The sequence below is a fragment of the Cheilinus undulatus genome, linkage group 6, assembly GCF_018320785.1.
Source record: "Cheilinus undulatus linkage group 6, ASM1832078v1, whole genome shotgun sequence".
NCBI classification, from domain to species: Eukaryota; Metazoa; Chordata; class Actinopteri; order Labriformes; family Labridae; genus Cheilinus; species Cheilinus undulatus.
This window is the reverse complement of record NC_054870.1, coordinates 18,793,362-18,811,977: the sequence shown is the minus strand read 5'-3', so window position 1 is coordinate 18,811,977 and position 18,616 is coordinate 18,793,362. Positions and strand designations below refer to the sequence as shown.

Genomic DNA, 18,616 nt, shown 5'->3' with positions numbered 1-18,616 from the left:
AAAGTAATGTAAAGGGGAAAAAATTCCATAAAGGACAAAAGCTTAGGCCGTGCCACAGGGACTAATTCCATTCTACCATTCCATTCCATTCCACCATTCCATTCTATTATACTTTCCATTCCATTCTACCATACCATTCCATTATACCATTCCATTCCATTCCATTCCACCATTCCATTCTATTATACTTTCCATTCCATTCTACCATACCATTCCATTGTACCATACCATTCCATTGTACCATTCCATTCCATTATACCATTCCATTCCATTCCACCATTCCATTCTATTATACTTTCCATTCCATTCTACCATTCCATTCCATTCCACCATTCCATTCTATTATACTTTCCATTCCATTCTACCATTCCATTCTACCATTCCATTCCTTTCCACCATTCCATTCTATTATACTTTCCATTCCATTCTACCATTCCATTCCATTCTACCATTCCATTCCATTCCACCATTCCATTCTACCATTCCATTCCATTCCACCATTCCATTCTACCATTCCATTCCATTCCACCATTCCATTCTATTATACTTTCCATTACATTCTACCATACCATTCCATTACATTCCATTACATTCTACCATTCCATTCCATTCCACCATTCCATTCTACCATTCCATTCCATTTCACCATTCCATTCTATTATACTTTCCATTCCATTCTACCTTACCATTCCATTCCACCATTCCATTCCATTATACCATTCCATTCCATTATACCAATCCAATATATTGCATTCCATTCTATCATAGTTCACTACCCCACCTCCCCCAAAAACACTTTTCTAAAGGTCATAATGACTATAATGTTATATTAAAATGTTAATGTTGAAAAATTTGGGATGCACCTGTTTCAGCCGTATTTCTGCCCATTGAAAATGAAAACATTTTAGTACAATGAAAATACATTCAAGAATCTTATACAGTATGTGTACTACCAACCTCCTCGCTGGTGCTTGGTTGGGACATTTCGCTTCAGTTCTCTTGAGTCTCTGCCACGGACATCTTCGTACTAGGCTACATACATCTGCTATTTCCTTGCTGGAGTGTGACGTGATTTGTCATGTTTGAAGGTGCAATGGATCGCGCACAAACCAATAGGGTGTCATAAAGGTATTATGTTCATACTTCTCATCCAACCACAATCAAATTCACTCTATCCGGATGGTGCAATCTATCTGGATAGTTTTTTTTTTTTTATTTTGAACAAATGTAAAGAGTAGAAAGTAAAGATAATTGCATGAAAATATAAGGAGTAGAGTTTAAAAAGTAGGCTGAAAAATAATTACTTCAGTAAAGTATAGATACCCAAAATTTCTACTTAAGTAAGGTAACAAAGTACAATTGAAACCAGAAGTTTACATACACTATATAAAAAGGCACATAAACTTTGCTTCATAAGCTTCTCACAATAGTTTGCAGGAATTTTGGCCCATTCCTCCTGGCAGAACTGGTGTAACTGAGCCAAGTTTGTAGGCCGCCTTGCTCGCACATGCCTTTTCAGCTCTGCCCATAAATTTTCAATGGGATTGAGATCAGGGCTTTGTGATGGCCACTCCAAAACATTGTCTTTGTTATCCTTAAGCCACTTTGTAACCAGTTTGGCAGTATGCTTAGGGTCATTGTCCATTTGGAAAACCCATTTGCGCCCAAGCTTTAACTTCCTGGCTGATGTCTTGAGATGTTGCTTCAGTATTTCCACATAATGTTCTTTCCTCATGATGCCGTCTATTTTGTGAAGTGCACCAGTCCCTCCTGCAGCAAAATAACCCCACAACATGATGCTGCCACCCCCATGTTTCAGAGTTGGGATGGTGTTCTCAGGCTTGCAAGCTTCCCCCTTTTTTCTCCAAATGTAACGATGGTCATTATGGCCAAAAAGTTCAATTTTAGTTTCGTCAGACCACAGAACATGTCTCCAAAAATTAAGGTCTTTGTCCCTGTGTGCATTTGCAAACTGTAATCTGGCATTTTTATGTTTCTTTTGGAGTAATGGCTTCTTCCTGGGAGAGTGGCCTTTCAGCCCATGTCGGTACAGGACTCATTTGACTGTTGATAATGACACACTCTTACCAGCTTCAGCCAGCATCTTCACAAGGTCTTTTGCTTTTGTTCTTGGGTTGAGATGCACTTTTCGGACCAAAGCACGTTCATCTCTGGGACACAGAACCCTTCTCCTTCCTGAGTGGTATGATGGCTGGACATTCCCATGGTGTTTATACTTGTGTATAATTGTTTGAACAGATGAATGTGGCACTTTCAGGCATATGGAAATTGCACCCAAGGATGAACCAGACTTGTGCAAGTCCACAATTCTCTTCCTGATATCTTGGCTGATTTCTTTTGATTTTCCCATGGTGTTACACAAAGAAGCAGTGTGTTTCAGGTGTGCCTTAAAATACATCCACAGGTGTGCCTCTAATTAACTCAATTGTTGTCAATAAACCTATCAGAGGCTTCCAAAGGCATGACATCATCATCTGGGCTTTCCCAAATTGTTTAAAGGCATAGTAATCTTGGTGTATGTAAACTTCTGACTTTGAAGAAAGTAATAAAAATTGTCTAAAAAAATCCTTTTCTCATTATTCTGGCATTTAGCAAATAGAAATAATTTTGGTAATCCTAATTGACCAAAAACAGGAAAAGTTTAATCTGATTTAATGTTAGACGGTGAGAAAAAAAAGTTTATGTGCCTTTTTATATAGTGTATGTAAACTTCTGGTTTCAACTGTATTTGTACTTAGTTACTTGACACCTCTGGGTAGAAGTCAAATATTAGGTCTGTAGTGGTTAAGAAATTGTGTTTGTTAAAGCCCAAAGCTAACGGCTGCAGTGATCATTTTTGTAGGCCAACCCACAAGAGAGCACTCTCAAAAAGCAAAAGGGTTTTTGGATTGCTGCTGAAAACAAGAACTGCTGCAAAAGAAGGAAAAACAATCTATGGCACTTCATACATTTGGTGCATCAAGAAAGTCTTCACAAAGCGTCAAAGAGCTTCTCACCAGTGTTGATAGTTGCTGGGTTCTGTAGGGCAGTTCTGTGTGATTTATTTTTTCCTTTATTCAAGGGGAAAACATAAAAACAATGTAAGGGAATCCTGTGCTGGCATTAGAAGCAGCTGCAGATCGAGTCAGATCAGTGTTTGCTATTGCTGTTAACAAAGCTGGTATCATACGTCTAGCCCTTGATTTTTTTTCTGATTGGCCATTGAGGAGGAAGTGACAGTGATAAGTCTGGTGCTGTGAGCATAGTGACAGAAAGCAGCTGATGTCAGGTGTTAATGCTCTAAGAATACTGAGCACTGAGATGGCTGGACTACATTACAAAGGCTGTGTACACGAACCCTTAAAACTTCATGTTAAAAACCAAACTTCAGTCGACTGATTATTTTTCTTGTCTTACCTCTGCTATAAAAGATTTTTTTTTATTGTGATGAAAAGATGCGAAGCAGACCAGTGGATGAGTTTACATGTTTGTTGGGTTTGGTGTGAGGACATTTAATGTCGTCATCCTAGTTAGCCACTTGTTAGCACTCACCTTTTGTAAGGTATGGAAAAGCTTCAAAATTCAAAAGTGGGGCATGCACAGATGTAGTTTATGCCAGTGTTCAAATCTGCTGAGACTGTGTTTATTGTCGCCTTTCTTTTGGGCATTGTAAACTGGTTAAAAAACCCCAAAGACTACGAGGTAATGACACTGGAGGTGAAAAAACACCAGACTCAATGTGACATAACCATATTCTAATGACTGTAGTGTTGACAAAAAGTGAGAGAATGACTAAACCAAGAAAGGATTAGTGCACCTGTTGGGTATTTAGAGAACCAGAGTAAAGTTCAGGAGATTTAAAGGGAACAGCAGCATCATGTAGTGGACTGCTGCCAGATCAAACACAACCTTAAGTACAGAGCGTGCCACATACACAAACACACAGAAGACTTTTTGACTGATTACAGTGTTGACTGATATTGTTTGACTTGGCAGAGGTATCATTAAGAAATGTACGCCAGAGATGAAACATTAATACTTTAATAAGATGCTCTCACGACACTGTCAGGCCACACCAACCGCTCCAGATCAGAGAATAACACATTCCAGTTTTGTAAAGATGTCACGCTGCTGTGTGACATCTTATCAGAGCCGTGTCACTGGGACAGCAGAGAAGAGCTCCACTCTGCCATGTTTGTGTGTTCTGTTAAGTTACCAGTGAAGATATTTTGAAAAAAAAAGAAGAAAAAAACATGGTAATTCATGTTTAATGGCCCATGTACATGGAAGTAATGACAAACACAACCTCACACACTGATTCAAGTTACACAATCCCCCGCTCAGACATGTAATCTTATGGGGTTGCTCAAGCAGGACAAAGGTTACTGTCAGAGAAAAGTGAATATGCATTTTTGTATGCCTGCGCGTCCCTGCGTCACTGTGCCACAAACAAGGACAAATTTTCTGTTTCACCTTTTTGGTGTCATTTAATCATCGCTCAGATCTTTTCTCCAATTACACAAATGAGTTTACAGGAGGTGGGTCGCCCTCCTGGCCCAGCAGGGACTTAGACTCATTAGGGAAAGGACAAAATGTTTCTTCTGCTTGTTGTCCGGCAGTTTGGGAAACTGCGTAGGAAAAGGAAAGTACAAAGAATGAAAGAAAGAGAGGGAGTAGTGACGCAGCAAAAAATGAAAAAGAAAAAAGAAACGTTGAATGTCATCGAATTATGTAATATCCTGTCTGTTCATGATATGACATGGTTACCAGGAATGTCTCACTAAGCTTTGTTTTTTCTTGATCCAAGTCATTTATATTATTATTCATTTGATATTGACTCCCTCTTGGATACCTGTATACTCCTAGGCATTTAAGAGTGTCAAAATTGTTAATTACGTCAAATTGACAACAATAACTCAAGAGAAGTTCAAAAGAATGGCATCCATGCAGACACAAGTAACATTAGACAATGTTTCACCAGCTCTTAAATCATCTGAGTTGACCTTGATTTTAAGATATACATTTTCAAAACCATTTTTTAACAGGTTGTTTGCAATCACATGATCCAGAATGTCCATTGGGGGTCAGGAAATGGAGGGCAGCCATCAGGAATGAATGGGACCTCTAAATTGACCTGCACACTGCAATTTTCACTCTCAATTTTCCCATACACATAAGTAAGATCCCTACACTCTACAAAACAGTGATTTTTTTCCCTACAGTTTAACTTATTTACCTGGCATGGAGGCGATCAATATCACAAATGACTCAGTCCTGCAGACCTCCCAGTACCGTTGGCTATCCAGATAAAGGGAGACAAGAGTCTAGAGGAGTCTTGTGCTGAACCAACAGGCTAGCTAAGCCCCTTTAAGATATAAAAAAACCCCTCATTTTGTCATAAGAAATGCTTTGAATTGAAACAGTGTTGTACTATCAACAGAATAAACCTTATGGGGTAAACGACTGAGTAATGATGGGCCCTTCATGAACAAGCTTGTTCTACATAATTTCTCTTTAATTTGAGCCACTGTAGCTAACTGCAGTTTGAATGCCAGTTTCCTTTCCCCCCATCCTTTGCCATTATTTAATCCACATTTAGAAATCCAAACTTTCAAAAGGTGAAGAGCCAGAGAACTAAACAGCCAGCTCGACTGAGCTGATCCAAATGATCTGGATCTCTTAAAAGAGACGGATTTACCATCACAGGGCACAGGAGTGGACAGAAATCAGCTGAGGAAACATGGGTAAGATCAGGATTGAACACGCTAAACTATGACAAAACTGTACTGAACCAAAGCAGACCACTTTGTGGAAACAGACCATACGTGAGTGGCTCGTCCAGGCTTTAGATGGAGCCTTTTTATTTCCTGCCTGCTGCTGCTTTTCTGTGAGATTTATTTTGTTTTTGTCTGAATGTCCACTGCTTTCGAACACCACTCTCACACTCCCTATTACAAGATGTAATAATAACCAGGAATGTAGAAAAACCAGTATACAGTAGAAAAACCAGTATACAGTTAGAAATCAATAGAAATAACTGAATGTTTAAATCAATAATGTAAAAATATTGTAATGAAATTGATTGGATTTGTGATTTTAATATCCTGAATTGAAAAAAAAAGACTTTCCCAGAAAACCCTCTGAAAGACTCACTTTTGATGAAGAAACAATGCATTTTTTTGTATAGAACTTCAAAATGGATATGAACATTAAAAAACATGAAAACTGAGAATATTTGACGTGTCTTGTTAAAAGAGTAGAAGAAGTAGCCTACTAAATTAAGCACATTTTAATTTCCCTGCCTTCTTGTTTCGCTTTTTCCTTCTTTCCTCCTTTCATCATCTCTTTCAATCTAATTTAGACCAGAGATGTGCCTTTCCACTCGTCTCCTCTCTTTCATTTTATCGGCTCTTCCTCTCTCCCTCCTCTCTGAGGCTGCATCTGTGAGCGTTATGTAATCTGAGGACAAGAGTCTTTTCTGCACCAGCAGACCTTTCTCTCCTCTTTCTCCCAGTCTCCCCAACAGCGTATCCAAACCACGCTTCATCATCCACACACTTTTAATCTTCATCCAACTAAATTACTTACCATTTGTCATTCACATGTTTTCATGAAATTCCAGGAAATATAGTCCAGGAATTTGCAATCAGCAACCTGTGAAAGATGTTGATGAACTGACACACCAGATAGACTGTTTCACATATCCATGGCAGGGTATGTATTTCACATCCATCTGAGCAACACTCTGAAGATGGTGTTTGGCAAAAGAAACCACAGTCTGTCACATCCATAACAGGCCAATCAGAGCAACGAAGCCTCTGGCATAGAAGGTGTAAGCCATCCTGGGAAGAAAACTACATAGCTTAAGCTTAACAGGTACCTGTTATCATTGTTTACTATCAGTGGAGCTAGTTGGTTAATTAAACTCTTGCTGAAGCCAAGAAGGGCAAACAAAATTACTCAAAAGTTTTAGGTGCATTTCTTTTCTGTCATTTGATAAAGAAAATGTGTCGATAAAACTTGCGCAATACATCCACACTGATCTCTTCACCTGCCACCATTTGTACAGGTTTGCAGTAGAGCTTAACCACACTAGCTATCACCTTTTTTGCCTGACATAATGCTGATTGGTCCCATCATTCTCTAAATGGGAACAAGCGTTTCTGAAGCTTTGTGAGATGAATCTGTCTGATGACGGACATTGAATCTGGCTTATCCACCACCTTTGCAAGGTTTAGGTGCTGAATGTAACTGGTAGATTTGCTATAGCCATTTATATTTCTCAGATAGCTGCAAAAGCTACAGCGCAATTATTGTCAATCATACATGATTATGATATAGACACAAAAAAATCTCTCTGTGGCACGTAATAATATTCTCTCCTGTCTAGGTGCTTGCTCGTGTTGCACTCTCACATCACTTTGGACAAAAGCATTTGCCAAATGAAACAGGACCATTGTTCTTGGCTAGTATGTGCTTATGTGATGTGATTTAGTGTTGCATTTCTTTGCACACCTCAACAATGAAGCTGTGGTTTTATTTGACAATGTTGAAAGCTCTTGTAAGGAGTTTTTGCAAATATATTTTGTGGCCCATCAAACTCTTCCCAAGTGGCATTGATATCTAAAAAGACACGGATATTTCTTAAACTCAAGAAGCGAGCACCAACCAGTCGATTCAGTACCAGTTAAACCATGACACTGGTTGCATATATCAAACATAGTAAATTATAAAAAGATGCTATGAGTCAAAACTTCAGACTGAGTTTTGATACTTCTGAGCCTTAACATGTAAAACGATTTTTATGTTTATTTAAAACATGACTTGATTTTTATTGTTATTTTTTATTTATTTTTGTTGGATTTTAGTTACAATAAATGACTCCTCTCCCACCACCGAAGTAACAAGCAATGGTGCTAAATATCAGCATAAAAAGGGATTATTTTACATGGAGAGGGGAACAGATGGAGGGAGCAAGTATGAACTCTTGATACTTACTGCTGTGTAGCTGTCACATTGCTGCTCTTTTTCTGCTGTTTTCTTGGACAGTCCTTAACCATGATGAGTCCTCTCTTTGTGGCTAGATTCGTTTATTCTTTTATCAAATAGTTTTGCTAATATCTCTTTACCATTGAAGGCTGCTCACTGAGCCCCGCTTACACAGAGGGTACGGGGCTAAGATACAAAGGTTAAGTATAGCCAGGCATTACTGCTGTAAATGACGTTATCTGTAACATAGACAAACAAAGAATGATCAGAATCGTGTAAGGTTGGCTTGCAAACAAAGATTGGATAAAGATGTGTCATTGTCATTGTGTCCCTTTAAGATTTAAGACTTCACACTGGTAAAAATCAGACTTTTTAAGATGCTTTATGGCCTTACATTTCAAATGCCCTGTATATAAAATTGCATTTTGTTAGAAACCTGAACTTAAACTTGACTGGTATGATGTTTTGTGACCAAAATTCCCAATCTATTACATTGTTTCCCTGAAATTTTTGGACTACACCGTGTTCCAAGTTTTTATGCATATACTATTTTTTTCCATTTTGTCCTAAATAGTCAATATGAATGGCAGTCAATAGTTTTCATTCCTCAACAGTTATTTTGTAATCTGGACTTTATTCAACTAAATGATACTGATCACAATGGCATTTTTTGCAAAATAACTTTAAATGCAGTGTTCCAAATTATTATGCAAAACAAAGTTTCAAAACCCACAGAAACCTGTTGTATTTTTTTCATGCAGAGGTAATTTTTCTCAAACCAAAGCTATTTCAATCAAAACCATCTTTACAGATCAAGTTCCATATTAATATGGGAGCCCTTCTTTAATATTACCTTAAAAGCTCTGTCATCCATTGAACTTGTAAGTCCATGTGTAGTTTCTCTCTGTTTTTCCTGGATGCCAGAATTGCCTCCACAGAGCTGCTGTTCTTTTAAGGATGCTACAGGTTCTCAACAGGGTTGAGGTCAGGGGATGATGGTGGCCAAACCATGATTTTCCCCCCTTTATGCTAATAGCAGCTAAAGCCTCAGTAGTCATTTTTGCAGCATGGGATAGTGCGTTGTCTTGCATTAAAATAATATTACTCCAGAAGGCACGGTTCTTCTTTTTATACCATGGCAGGAAATGGGCAGTTAGGAACTCCACATATTTTGCTGAGGTCATTTTGACACCTTCAGGCACCTTAAAAGAGTCTACCAACTCACTTTCTGTGATTCCTGCTAGGGATGGGACCGATCTGATCCAATATCAGTATCGGGTCCGATATGGACGTAATTAAAAGATCAGATATCTGACTGACGACGCTGATCCAAGTGAACAATCCAAATCCATCCTACAGTTTGCGTTAGACGATGAACGCACCGCAGTCTAACATGAGACAGTCTGAGTGTAACTGAGCTAGTATTAGTTAGGATGTTCTTAGCAGTATAATTACCTAGTCAATTAAACGTAAATCTATATTTAGAATAGTCAAAACTAGTCTAAAGATGAGAGAACATAGAGAAGAGTGGGTGTGACGTTAGCCTGATAACGGGCGGCGCTAGCATTGAAAGTTAACGCCGCCTGCCTTCGTTTCTCTATGCAGATTAATTCCATGCTTTGATGTTTGGCCTCTTTTCACTTCATGTGAGTAGTCATACGTGAGCTTAACTCTCAACAGCCAACATCCTTTGGAAAACTGTCGTACTGTGGTCTTCCTACTATATGCTAATAGGTTAGCCACCGCCCAGCTTCTGATTGTTACCCATGCTGATGAAATTGGCAGCGGGGTTATGTAAAGGGTTCCGTATCTGTGTTTGTTTGTTTGTTTGTTTGTTTGTATGTGTACAAGATAACTCGAGAACGGAAAGTCGGATCTTCACCAAACTTTCAGGGAATATTGGGATGGTGACAGGGAAGAATCGATTAGATTTTGGTGATCATCCGCGTACCTGTTCTGTTTTTCTCTGACTTCGAGATTTTGAACACCATAGTAATCAATGGGAGCGTAAGTTCCTCGGTGGCGCTGCTTAGGCGTGGGTCTGCCGCCTCAGACGGCCATTCTAGTTTACATCCTGTGAAGGGTCAGAGAAGAAAAGCTGCGGCCATTAACTAAAGCTACAGCGGTCTCTAGTGGCGGGATTTATAACTTATACTCAGTTGTTGTTGCTTTTTGGGTAATGTTGATATTTATTTTTTAGTGGTAGTTCAAATAAATTTTTTTGGAATACATTTAAATTCAGTTCATTTTTGTTTTTTGTTTTTTTGTTTTTTTGTTTGTTTGTTTGTTTGTTTGAGCTGGTTGGTTTACTACAGCCTCATGTAACCTCACACATTATACCGACAACAATAATAATTGTTAAAAAAATACACAGTGATTAACAGATTTATTAGACCACCTGTCATATTTGTCTCAAAGACCATCCAGCATCATGAAGTGCTTTAATGCGGACTCTTTCATTTTCAGTGAGCTCTCCATGTTTTACCATTTTGAACAGGAATGAGGAATTTCAAACTGAATTCACCCAAATTTGAGCCGGCTCACTGGGCTTCTCTGAGAAGTCAAAAAAGAATCAAGCATAACATTCAACCACTAAAACTCATTTTTCTGTTCAGGAATGCCAGTAAATAACTATAATTTGACATATTAATCAAGAAATATTGCTGTGCTTTACTATTTTTTCAGTTTTTTTGTAAATCAGTAAATTTGAAAATTCATGGATAACAATAACAATTATATTCTAGCATTAAAAATATCATTTGGGTTAAAGTGCTTCTACATATTGGTGTATTAACCATTGAAGAAACATAAGAAATGATTTTGGTAATTACCAATGCTGTTAATTTAGGGCAGCTGTGGCATAAACCTTACTTTGGTTAGGGTGGTCTAATAAATTTGTTAAGCACTGTATATATATATTGGAATCAGTATCGGTATCAGCACATATTTATCGGAATCGGATTGGAACTGAAAAAAAGTAGATCGGTGCATCCCTAATTCCTGCCCAAAACATCACTCCTCTTTGCTGATGCTGCAGACTTGTTGGGACATAGTGGTCTTCCACCAGCCATCCAAAACTTCCTCCATCTGGATCATCCAGTGTAGCACTGCATTCATCAGTCAATAAAACAGTTTGAAAATTAGTCTTCTTTTATTTCTTAGCCCACTGCAGTCGTTTCTCCTTGTAGGCATTTGTTAAGGGTGGCTGAAATACAGTTTTACGCACATTAGCAAGCCTCTGGAGGATCCTGCATCGAGAGTTTCTTAGGACTCCAGATGCATCGGCAGCTTCAAAAACCTGTCTGCTACTCAAAGGATTTTTTACAGCTGCTCTCATGAATTTTCCTTACAGAAACTTTCCTTAATATGCTTTTATCTGAATGAACCCAACTGTGTTCTTAATCACACACAAATCTTTTCACGTTATGATGGTCTCTCTTAATTTCCAGTGTTTTCATACCTTTTGAAAGATGCTGCACTATTTTACACTTTTCTCAAAGATCTTTCTTTTTTCCATATTGCACGAAACCTTTGACTTGCTTAATAATGCGGAACAACCTCCTTAAGCACTTTAATTAGACTCACCAGTTAAACTAATGACCAAACCTCTCTGAGATTGATATCAGTGATCATGCATAATAATTTGGAACAGTCTATTTACTTCTTCATTGATTTATAAGTCTCTTCACAGCTATAAAAAACTTATATAAATCATATTTTGAAGAGTAAATTATTTGTAATCATTGCCATGTTTTAATTAAAGGAAATCAGCTGTTTGGCTTGTCAGTACATTTTTTAAAATACGTTTAGACATCCACTTACATAATAATACTTGTGCATGAATTTCACTCACAATTGGCTCGTTGTCATTGTAGATATGTTGAACTTTTGTCTTTCCACTCTTTAAATTCAGAGGACTCTATTAAGATCTAGTGGTTTTAATTTACTCAAAGCATGACAAATTTGTCTTCATTCTTTGGCCCATTTTACCCTCTGCGGTCTCCTTAGAGTCAGAAAACTTTGTGTTCACGGGGTCATTTCCTGTTGTCAGTTTGGATTATTTTCTCACAGACTAGTCTGTTGGGAAGAGAATCCCAACAAATCAAAATAAATTATTCCGTAAAGTACCACTTACACAAGTTTGTTATAACAGCACAAAAACTGAGCCTGATTTGTCCTTCCTGCTTTAAGCTTAGTCTAATGCACCACAATTTTAAGAGGCATACTGTCTTTGGGATATTTAGTGGCAAAGAAAAGCTGGAGAGTAATGAAAGAGAAAAATTGAGGACTTTTTAAGTGAGGAAGCTCAAAGTCAGCAACGCAGTCCTCATTAATAAAGTGAACTCGTGATGAGAGAGATTATCTGAAACACGAGGAGTGAGCAGAGACATAGAATGTGAGCAGTTCTTGTTTTTGGATGACTCTGAACCTCTCTGTTTGATTTACAAATCGTGTGTGAAGCCTTTTGAAGTGAAGACGTTAAGGACAGAAAGCAGGATTTGTCTTAATGATAATATTAGGAAGGGAATCAGAAAAAAATAGCATAATCTTTTTGTAAATATGTCTGCATGTGTTACAGGGTGACAGAGTTGATGGGCTACACCCCTGAGGATCTGTTGGGACGTTCTGTCTATGACTTTTACCACGCCCTGGATTCAGACAGCGTCACCAAGAGCCACCACAACTGTAAGTACATCTACTGTAAGTAAGTGATCACACAGATAGTTGCTTGAACACAAGGGGGAAGTAGGACACCTAGAAATCTGTTAATAGGTCAAGAGGACCAATCAAAGCTCTAACATTTTGGTCTATCACATGTGTCCAGTTTGCAATCTTAGAGGGTCTAATATAGACCAGAGAGGTCACAGCAATAATGTGCTCATAGTGTTGGTAATAAAGCAGCAAAAGCAAGTTGAGCCAATCACTGATCACCTATGAGTGAGATCGGCCCATCACTGATAATAGACTAATCATGATTTGTGTTCTGATATATGCTGTCAGTCAGTTTACTCAGTCAACAAAATGCTTTTAATGGCTTTGGTCAACAGAGCAATACCAAAAACTCCCAAAGAGCAATGCAGCAAGTAGTCTATAGCAGGGTTTCTCAACCTTTTCAGCCCACAACTCCCAAAATAAAGGTGCCAGACCGGGGACCCCCACTGTACCTAAAGGTGGTTGAACATGGCCATGCACAAGTATGAAGAGTCATGTGCAGACAAGGCCACCCAATAGAAGGGGGAAATGGGAGTGCTTTCTGGGGCCCAGCCAAACTGGGGCCAGCAAAATCATGGTCCATTGTAAAGTTAAGCTGTGGTATTTTATATTTAACCTGAGTAATAACCCCTCTTATCAAAGAAACAAATATAGTTTAATTCATTTGTGTAGTAAGTAGCCATCTTAAAAATGTAAATAATTTTGTTAAAAACTGAATTAAAATGTGTTACAAATAACTTAAAATGGGTAAATAATGGCAAACAATTGTGGGAAAGGTGTTGAAATTGGATTTTAAAAGTAGGAGAAATGGGTTAGACATGCCAAAAAGTGGCAAAAAATTAACCAAAAAAATGGCAAAAATGGGTTGAAGGGGCAAAAATGGGCATCTTAATTAAGAGGGGATTAAAAAGGAAGAAGTGATGAAAATGTGTTAAAATTTGGCAAAATTGGTGTAAAGTGGCAACAGTGTATTTTTAAAATATTTTTACTTTTTTCAAGGCACCTGAAGACCCCCTCTCAGTGTCTCGCGACCCCCAATGGGGTCCCGACTCCAACATTGAGAACCCCTGGTCTATAGTAAGGACTACTGAATTACATGATGTAAAGATTAATTTATTAGGACCTACATGTATTTTTGTATGGGGACTGATAAACAATTATTTATAGACTGAAGAAGTATTAGGTCTATCATCTGGGTCACATCCCAGTACAAGTAGCATTATAGATTAAAAAAAAAGGTGAAAGTGTCATCGTATCAACTCAGTTATGTTGTGTTCATTACAGACACAAATAAAATCATCATAATAACATCTAGAGTCAATGATGCAAGAAGACAGAAGCCTATTTTAACTTAACCGCCTTGGTACAGCTGACGTCACTACAGCAGAGTTAGAAAATTAGACTGAAAGGTTCACTGTAGTTACTTTTTATTGCCAAAGGCCTGAAAATGTTCAAATGTTTGTATTCGCTCATTTCTTGGCTACTAAAATTCTTACTCACACATGATAACCCCTGGCTGTTAATGTTACAGTGAAGTTACACCAATCATACGTCTTCAAATATATTTATGCTATAACAATGGTGGGTGGATGGAGCCACAGACTGCAACTCAAGATCAGAGAAGAAGGAAAAAAATGAAAAGAATTAAACACAGGACCTTCTGCTGTCCCAGTGTTTAAATCAACACACAGGACGTCTGGTAATGCAACTGCATGTTGTTAATCTATGGTTCTGTGTGTTGGCAGAGCAGGGGTGTGGTATTAAGATGCTTTTATTACATGAAACAACACCACTGATGGTCTGATGAGGTTTGCACATTTGCAGTCACAAACACAGAGAGCAGGGGAGCAGGTGGCCTCTGTTACAGCCTAATGACAGTATGAGTGAGTCAGTGTGTGCGTGTGCTAGCAGAGCTCTGAAGTGTCATGGCTTTTCTCTGCACTAACAGCGTTAGTCACAAGAAGCTCTGAGCAGCAGTGACAGAACAAAAGAGAAGGTGGTAATTTAGTTTCTTTAAAAGCATCCCTACAACATTTGTGTGTTTGGAGCAGCCTGAGTGACTACTGTTACATAAACACAAATTCTGCTGTTTGATATTGCACTTACAAGAGATTTTTTCTCTAAATGTTGCATGAAAAAAACTCAAGATTTGTAGAAATTTTGTACTCTTTAAGGATCAGCTTATCTCGATTACTCTTAATGATTTTAAACTAAACTTTAGCTGATTCATCCTGGACAAGATGAAGACATTACAGATACCAAGTCTTGATTAATGATGTCTGGATTTAATGTAGCAAATTGGAGCCTACCATAATAAAACTGACTAGATTTACCAAAACAAGTGAATTAAGTAGTCACTGAATTATTTTTATTGGTACTGACAGCTATTTTGTGTGCTGTCAGTCCAAATCAAAAAGTGTTTTCATCAGATTGAGTGCCATCCAAAACCTTGGAGAGCTGATTGAAAGTGCGTAGCTAAACCTTCTATCAGTGAGTCTGCACTGATGCTGACTTACTGAACAGGTACAACACCTGTATTGTTTTTCATAGGAGATGCTCCGTGGGTTAAAGCTCTCGGCTATCACCCATACAAATCTTTCGTATCACGATAATATAAAAAAACAATATCATACAGATTTAACATGAAAAACCTTTACATTGCTATTAGAATCTATTTCCAGATCTTGAAAATGGTTCATATGTTTATTTTTGTGAAATGTCTACAGGGACTGAAAAGCAATGCAGAAATGTCAGATTGAAATTATGAAATGTTAGAAAAAATAAAATACATTAAAACATATGTTAATTAAAAAATACGTTTTTTCTCATATTGTGGAATCATTTTACTGGGTCTTCTTAGACTTTTTATACAGACACCTTATTAATTAACATTGAATCATGCTGCATGGAGGTCAAGTCTACTCCGTATCTAATCCTGCAGCTCTCAACACCACCACCAGTGTCTAGACTCCGGGGGGGGGGGGTCCTATTCCTGCCGTTCGCTTACTACCCCTTCAAATATATATCGTCACGGTGGAGTCTAATCGCCAAGCACTTTGCACAATTCTCTTTCATTCAATTTGTAAAATAAATCATTGTCAAACTCATATTAAGTCTCTCCTGATTAAATTTCAGTGAGCATTCCCCCTTCAAACAGGACGTACTTGGAGAAGCTAGGCATCACAGTGTAGCAGACACGGTGTACTCAATTGTAGGGTATATCGAAAATCTTTGAAGCATTTTCTTTTTCATCCAGAACAATATTTCAGCTGTTGAAGTAGGAAACTGACCTGAAATGACTAGTTTTAGATAAGTTACTTCTCGGTCGGCCTATGAGCTTTACGAAGCTCATAGGCTTAAACAGAGCGTAGCCAGTAGCCATAGCTCACATTGCAAAGTAGTGCCAAGCACAGAGGCTTTCTGGGTAAAAATAAATTGCAAATCAATATAGGGTACAGCTGAGCCAGCATTATCTATAGGCCCACTTTTACCTTAAACTCACTAAATTAAATGGAGAAACTATACCTGTCAGCTACACTGTAAGGCCTAGCCTCTCCAAACATCCTGTTTGAAGGGACATTGCTTACTGAAATTACTGTAGAGTAATGGCACCATAATTGCCAAACATCTTATACGGCCCAACCTCAAAATATCCCTTTAACCAAGGAGCTTCACTTGTGACGGCAGAGAGATTTCACTCCCTTTCTGAGTGGGAGTGATGAGGGACCAGTTTGTTTTATCTCCCTCCTCTGACATCATTTATGCTTTTTCTAAATCATTCGGTATTAAATAACCGAATGTGTTGTTAAATGTCTGTCGTATGTCCTCAAGGAGATAAACAAGTCAAACCTATCTAGAAAAGGAAATGCAGCATAAACTGAATTATAAATAAGAATAATCTATTTGTTAAAAAAATACATGGTTATTCTAATGATGAGTTTTTATATAAATAGTTACTAATTACCAAGGAGGTTATGTGATTGGCAGGGTTTGTTAGTTAGTTAGTTTGTTTGTTAGCAACATAACTAAAAAAGTTATGAACAGATTTTGATGACATTTTCAGGAAATGTCAGAAATGTCAGAAGAAAGAACTGATTTGATTTTGGGAGTGATCCGAATCACACTCTGGATCCAGGAATTTTTGAAAGGACTCTTTACTATTGGGAGATAGGGCTAATGGCAGAGGTCTGCGCTCTCCGAGAGCTTTTCTGGTTTTTAATTTGTTCCCAAGATCCCAGCCCTCTGCTTGGATCCGGAAAATCACGAGGTTTGTACATGAATTGTTTATGAATACAGGGTAAAGGTTTGATCTCTATCTGAAGGTCTAGTCCAAATTTAATAGCACTGGATTGCAGGCTCTGAATCAAGATTGAAGAAAAGACACATTCAGAGGATTTAATCCAGTCAGGACAATCAGAGTCTGATATGAATACTTTTGATTTAATGTGTCTAGTTCTGCCAGAACAGTCTTATTTTACATGTGAAAGTAACAATAAAATTAAGCAATGGACAAAAAAGAAAAGAAATATGAATTTAACAGTGATATGGTGTTTATTTCACAGTTTAATTTGATCATTTTAATTTATTTTGCAAATTAGTATCTGTGTCATAAAACAAAAAATGATGAAATCAATTTCAATTTAGATCATCAGATCATAAGCTTGTTTTTAATTTGTGTGTGGCAGTGTAACTTTATTTTTGGTCTAAATCATCTACACAGTCCCCAAGTTGTTGTGAAACATTTTTGATAAAGAGCTCTCTATCTTTCTTCCTCTATGTCGACCGGCTCTCACGGCCAACGTGACCAGCCTGTCGATCGGCACATACTAACAGCGCTCTCTGCTACATGTAATGTTGTACTGAGCACAAATACACGCTGAAACGCACACAGACACACAGTCACTGGCCTTATGTACACTCTCTGACCACAGTCCTGCCTCTTTCCCACGCCAGATCTGAACTTTGGACCAGAGCCAGAACTCAGTCTCAAAAGTCAAACATCCAAGCTTCCCTTCATAACCAATGTTTAGTTAACTTTAAAGCCTTACTCAAATAAAAACATGAATATCTAACAAATTATGACATGCTAAGATAATGCAAAAAAGAGCAATAAACCACATGAAATACTGATCATACAGCAGGTAGAATCATTGAAGATAGATGGAGGCCTATTTTTCTGCAGCACTCAACCATCATCATGGCCAAACAGAAATATGAACAGAGCTCTTTCTCTTTGCACAGTGTGCACCAAGGGTCAGGCTGTGAGCGGACAGTATCGTATGCTGGCGAAGAACGGAGGCTACGTCTGGGTGGAGACCCAAGGAACTGTCATTTATAACAGCCGCAACTCTCAGCCTCAATGCATTGTGTGCGTAAACTACGTCCTCAGGTGAGCATTGTCATCATCACATGATTGTCAGCGAGGTTTTTTTTTTTTTTTTTTTTGTCATGGTAAGGTTGAATTGAAAGAATATGAATCTTGTTTGTGCGTAGGCTGTATAAGCTTTGTTTGTTTCAACGCAGTGAAATCACTCATTAGTTCTTAAAGAGGTGCTATGAAGCCCAACAATGGTGGCTGCTTTACTGGACACCTCCTGACATTTGGCTAATTGAGATGCAGGCAACAGGATGAGTTGATACCTTGGTTGCTGAAAGACATCAGTCTAGCTCACAAAGCTCCTCTTCCAGCCAGCATGTTGCCCTCTAAATTCCCTTTTCTCTCATCCAGCACTGTTTTTTGGTGCTACATGCTTTGCTAATAAAAACTATTCAGCGCCTTGGATGTTTTACCCTTTTGTTGATTTTATAAATCAATCATAATCAATATAATTTGGCTTTTTGGACTCAAAGATTTTGCAAAAAAAAACACCTCTCCAGTGTCAAAGTGAAAAATATTTCTACAATGTAATGTCAA

At 38.1% G+C, this 18,616-nt stretch overlaps 1 protein-coding gene across 1 annotated transcript in view; it reads left to right on the top strand.

Moving 5' to 3' along the window:
* The window catches only part of epas1b (endothelial PAS domain protein 1b), a 93,809-nt gene that overhangs the window by 60,070 nt on the left and 15,123 nt on the right, over positions 1 to 18,616 (top strand). Inside the window, exons 7-8 of the mRNA XM_041789141.1 lie at positions 12,569 to 12,675; positions 17,944 to 18,091. Of these exons, the coding sequence (XP_041645075.1) occupies positions 12,569 to 12,675; positions 17,944 to 18,091 (255 nt within the window). The remainder of the gene's footprint in view (positions 1 to 12,568; positions 12,676 to 17,943; positions 18,092 to 18,616) is intronic.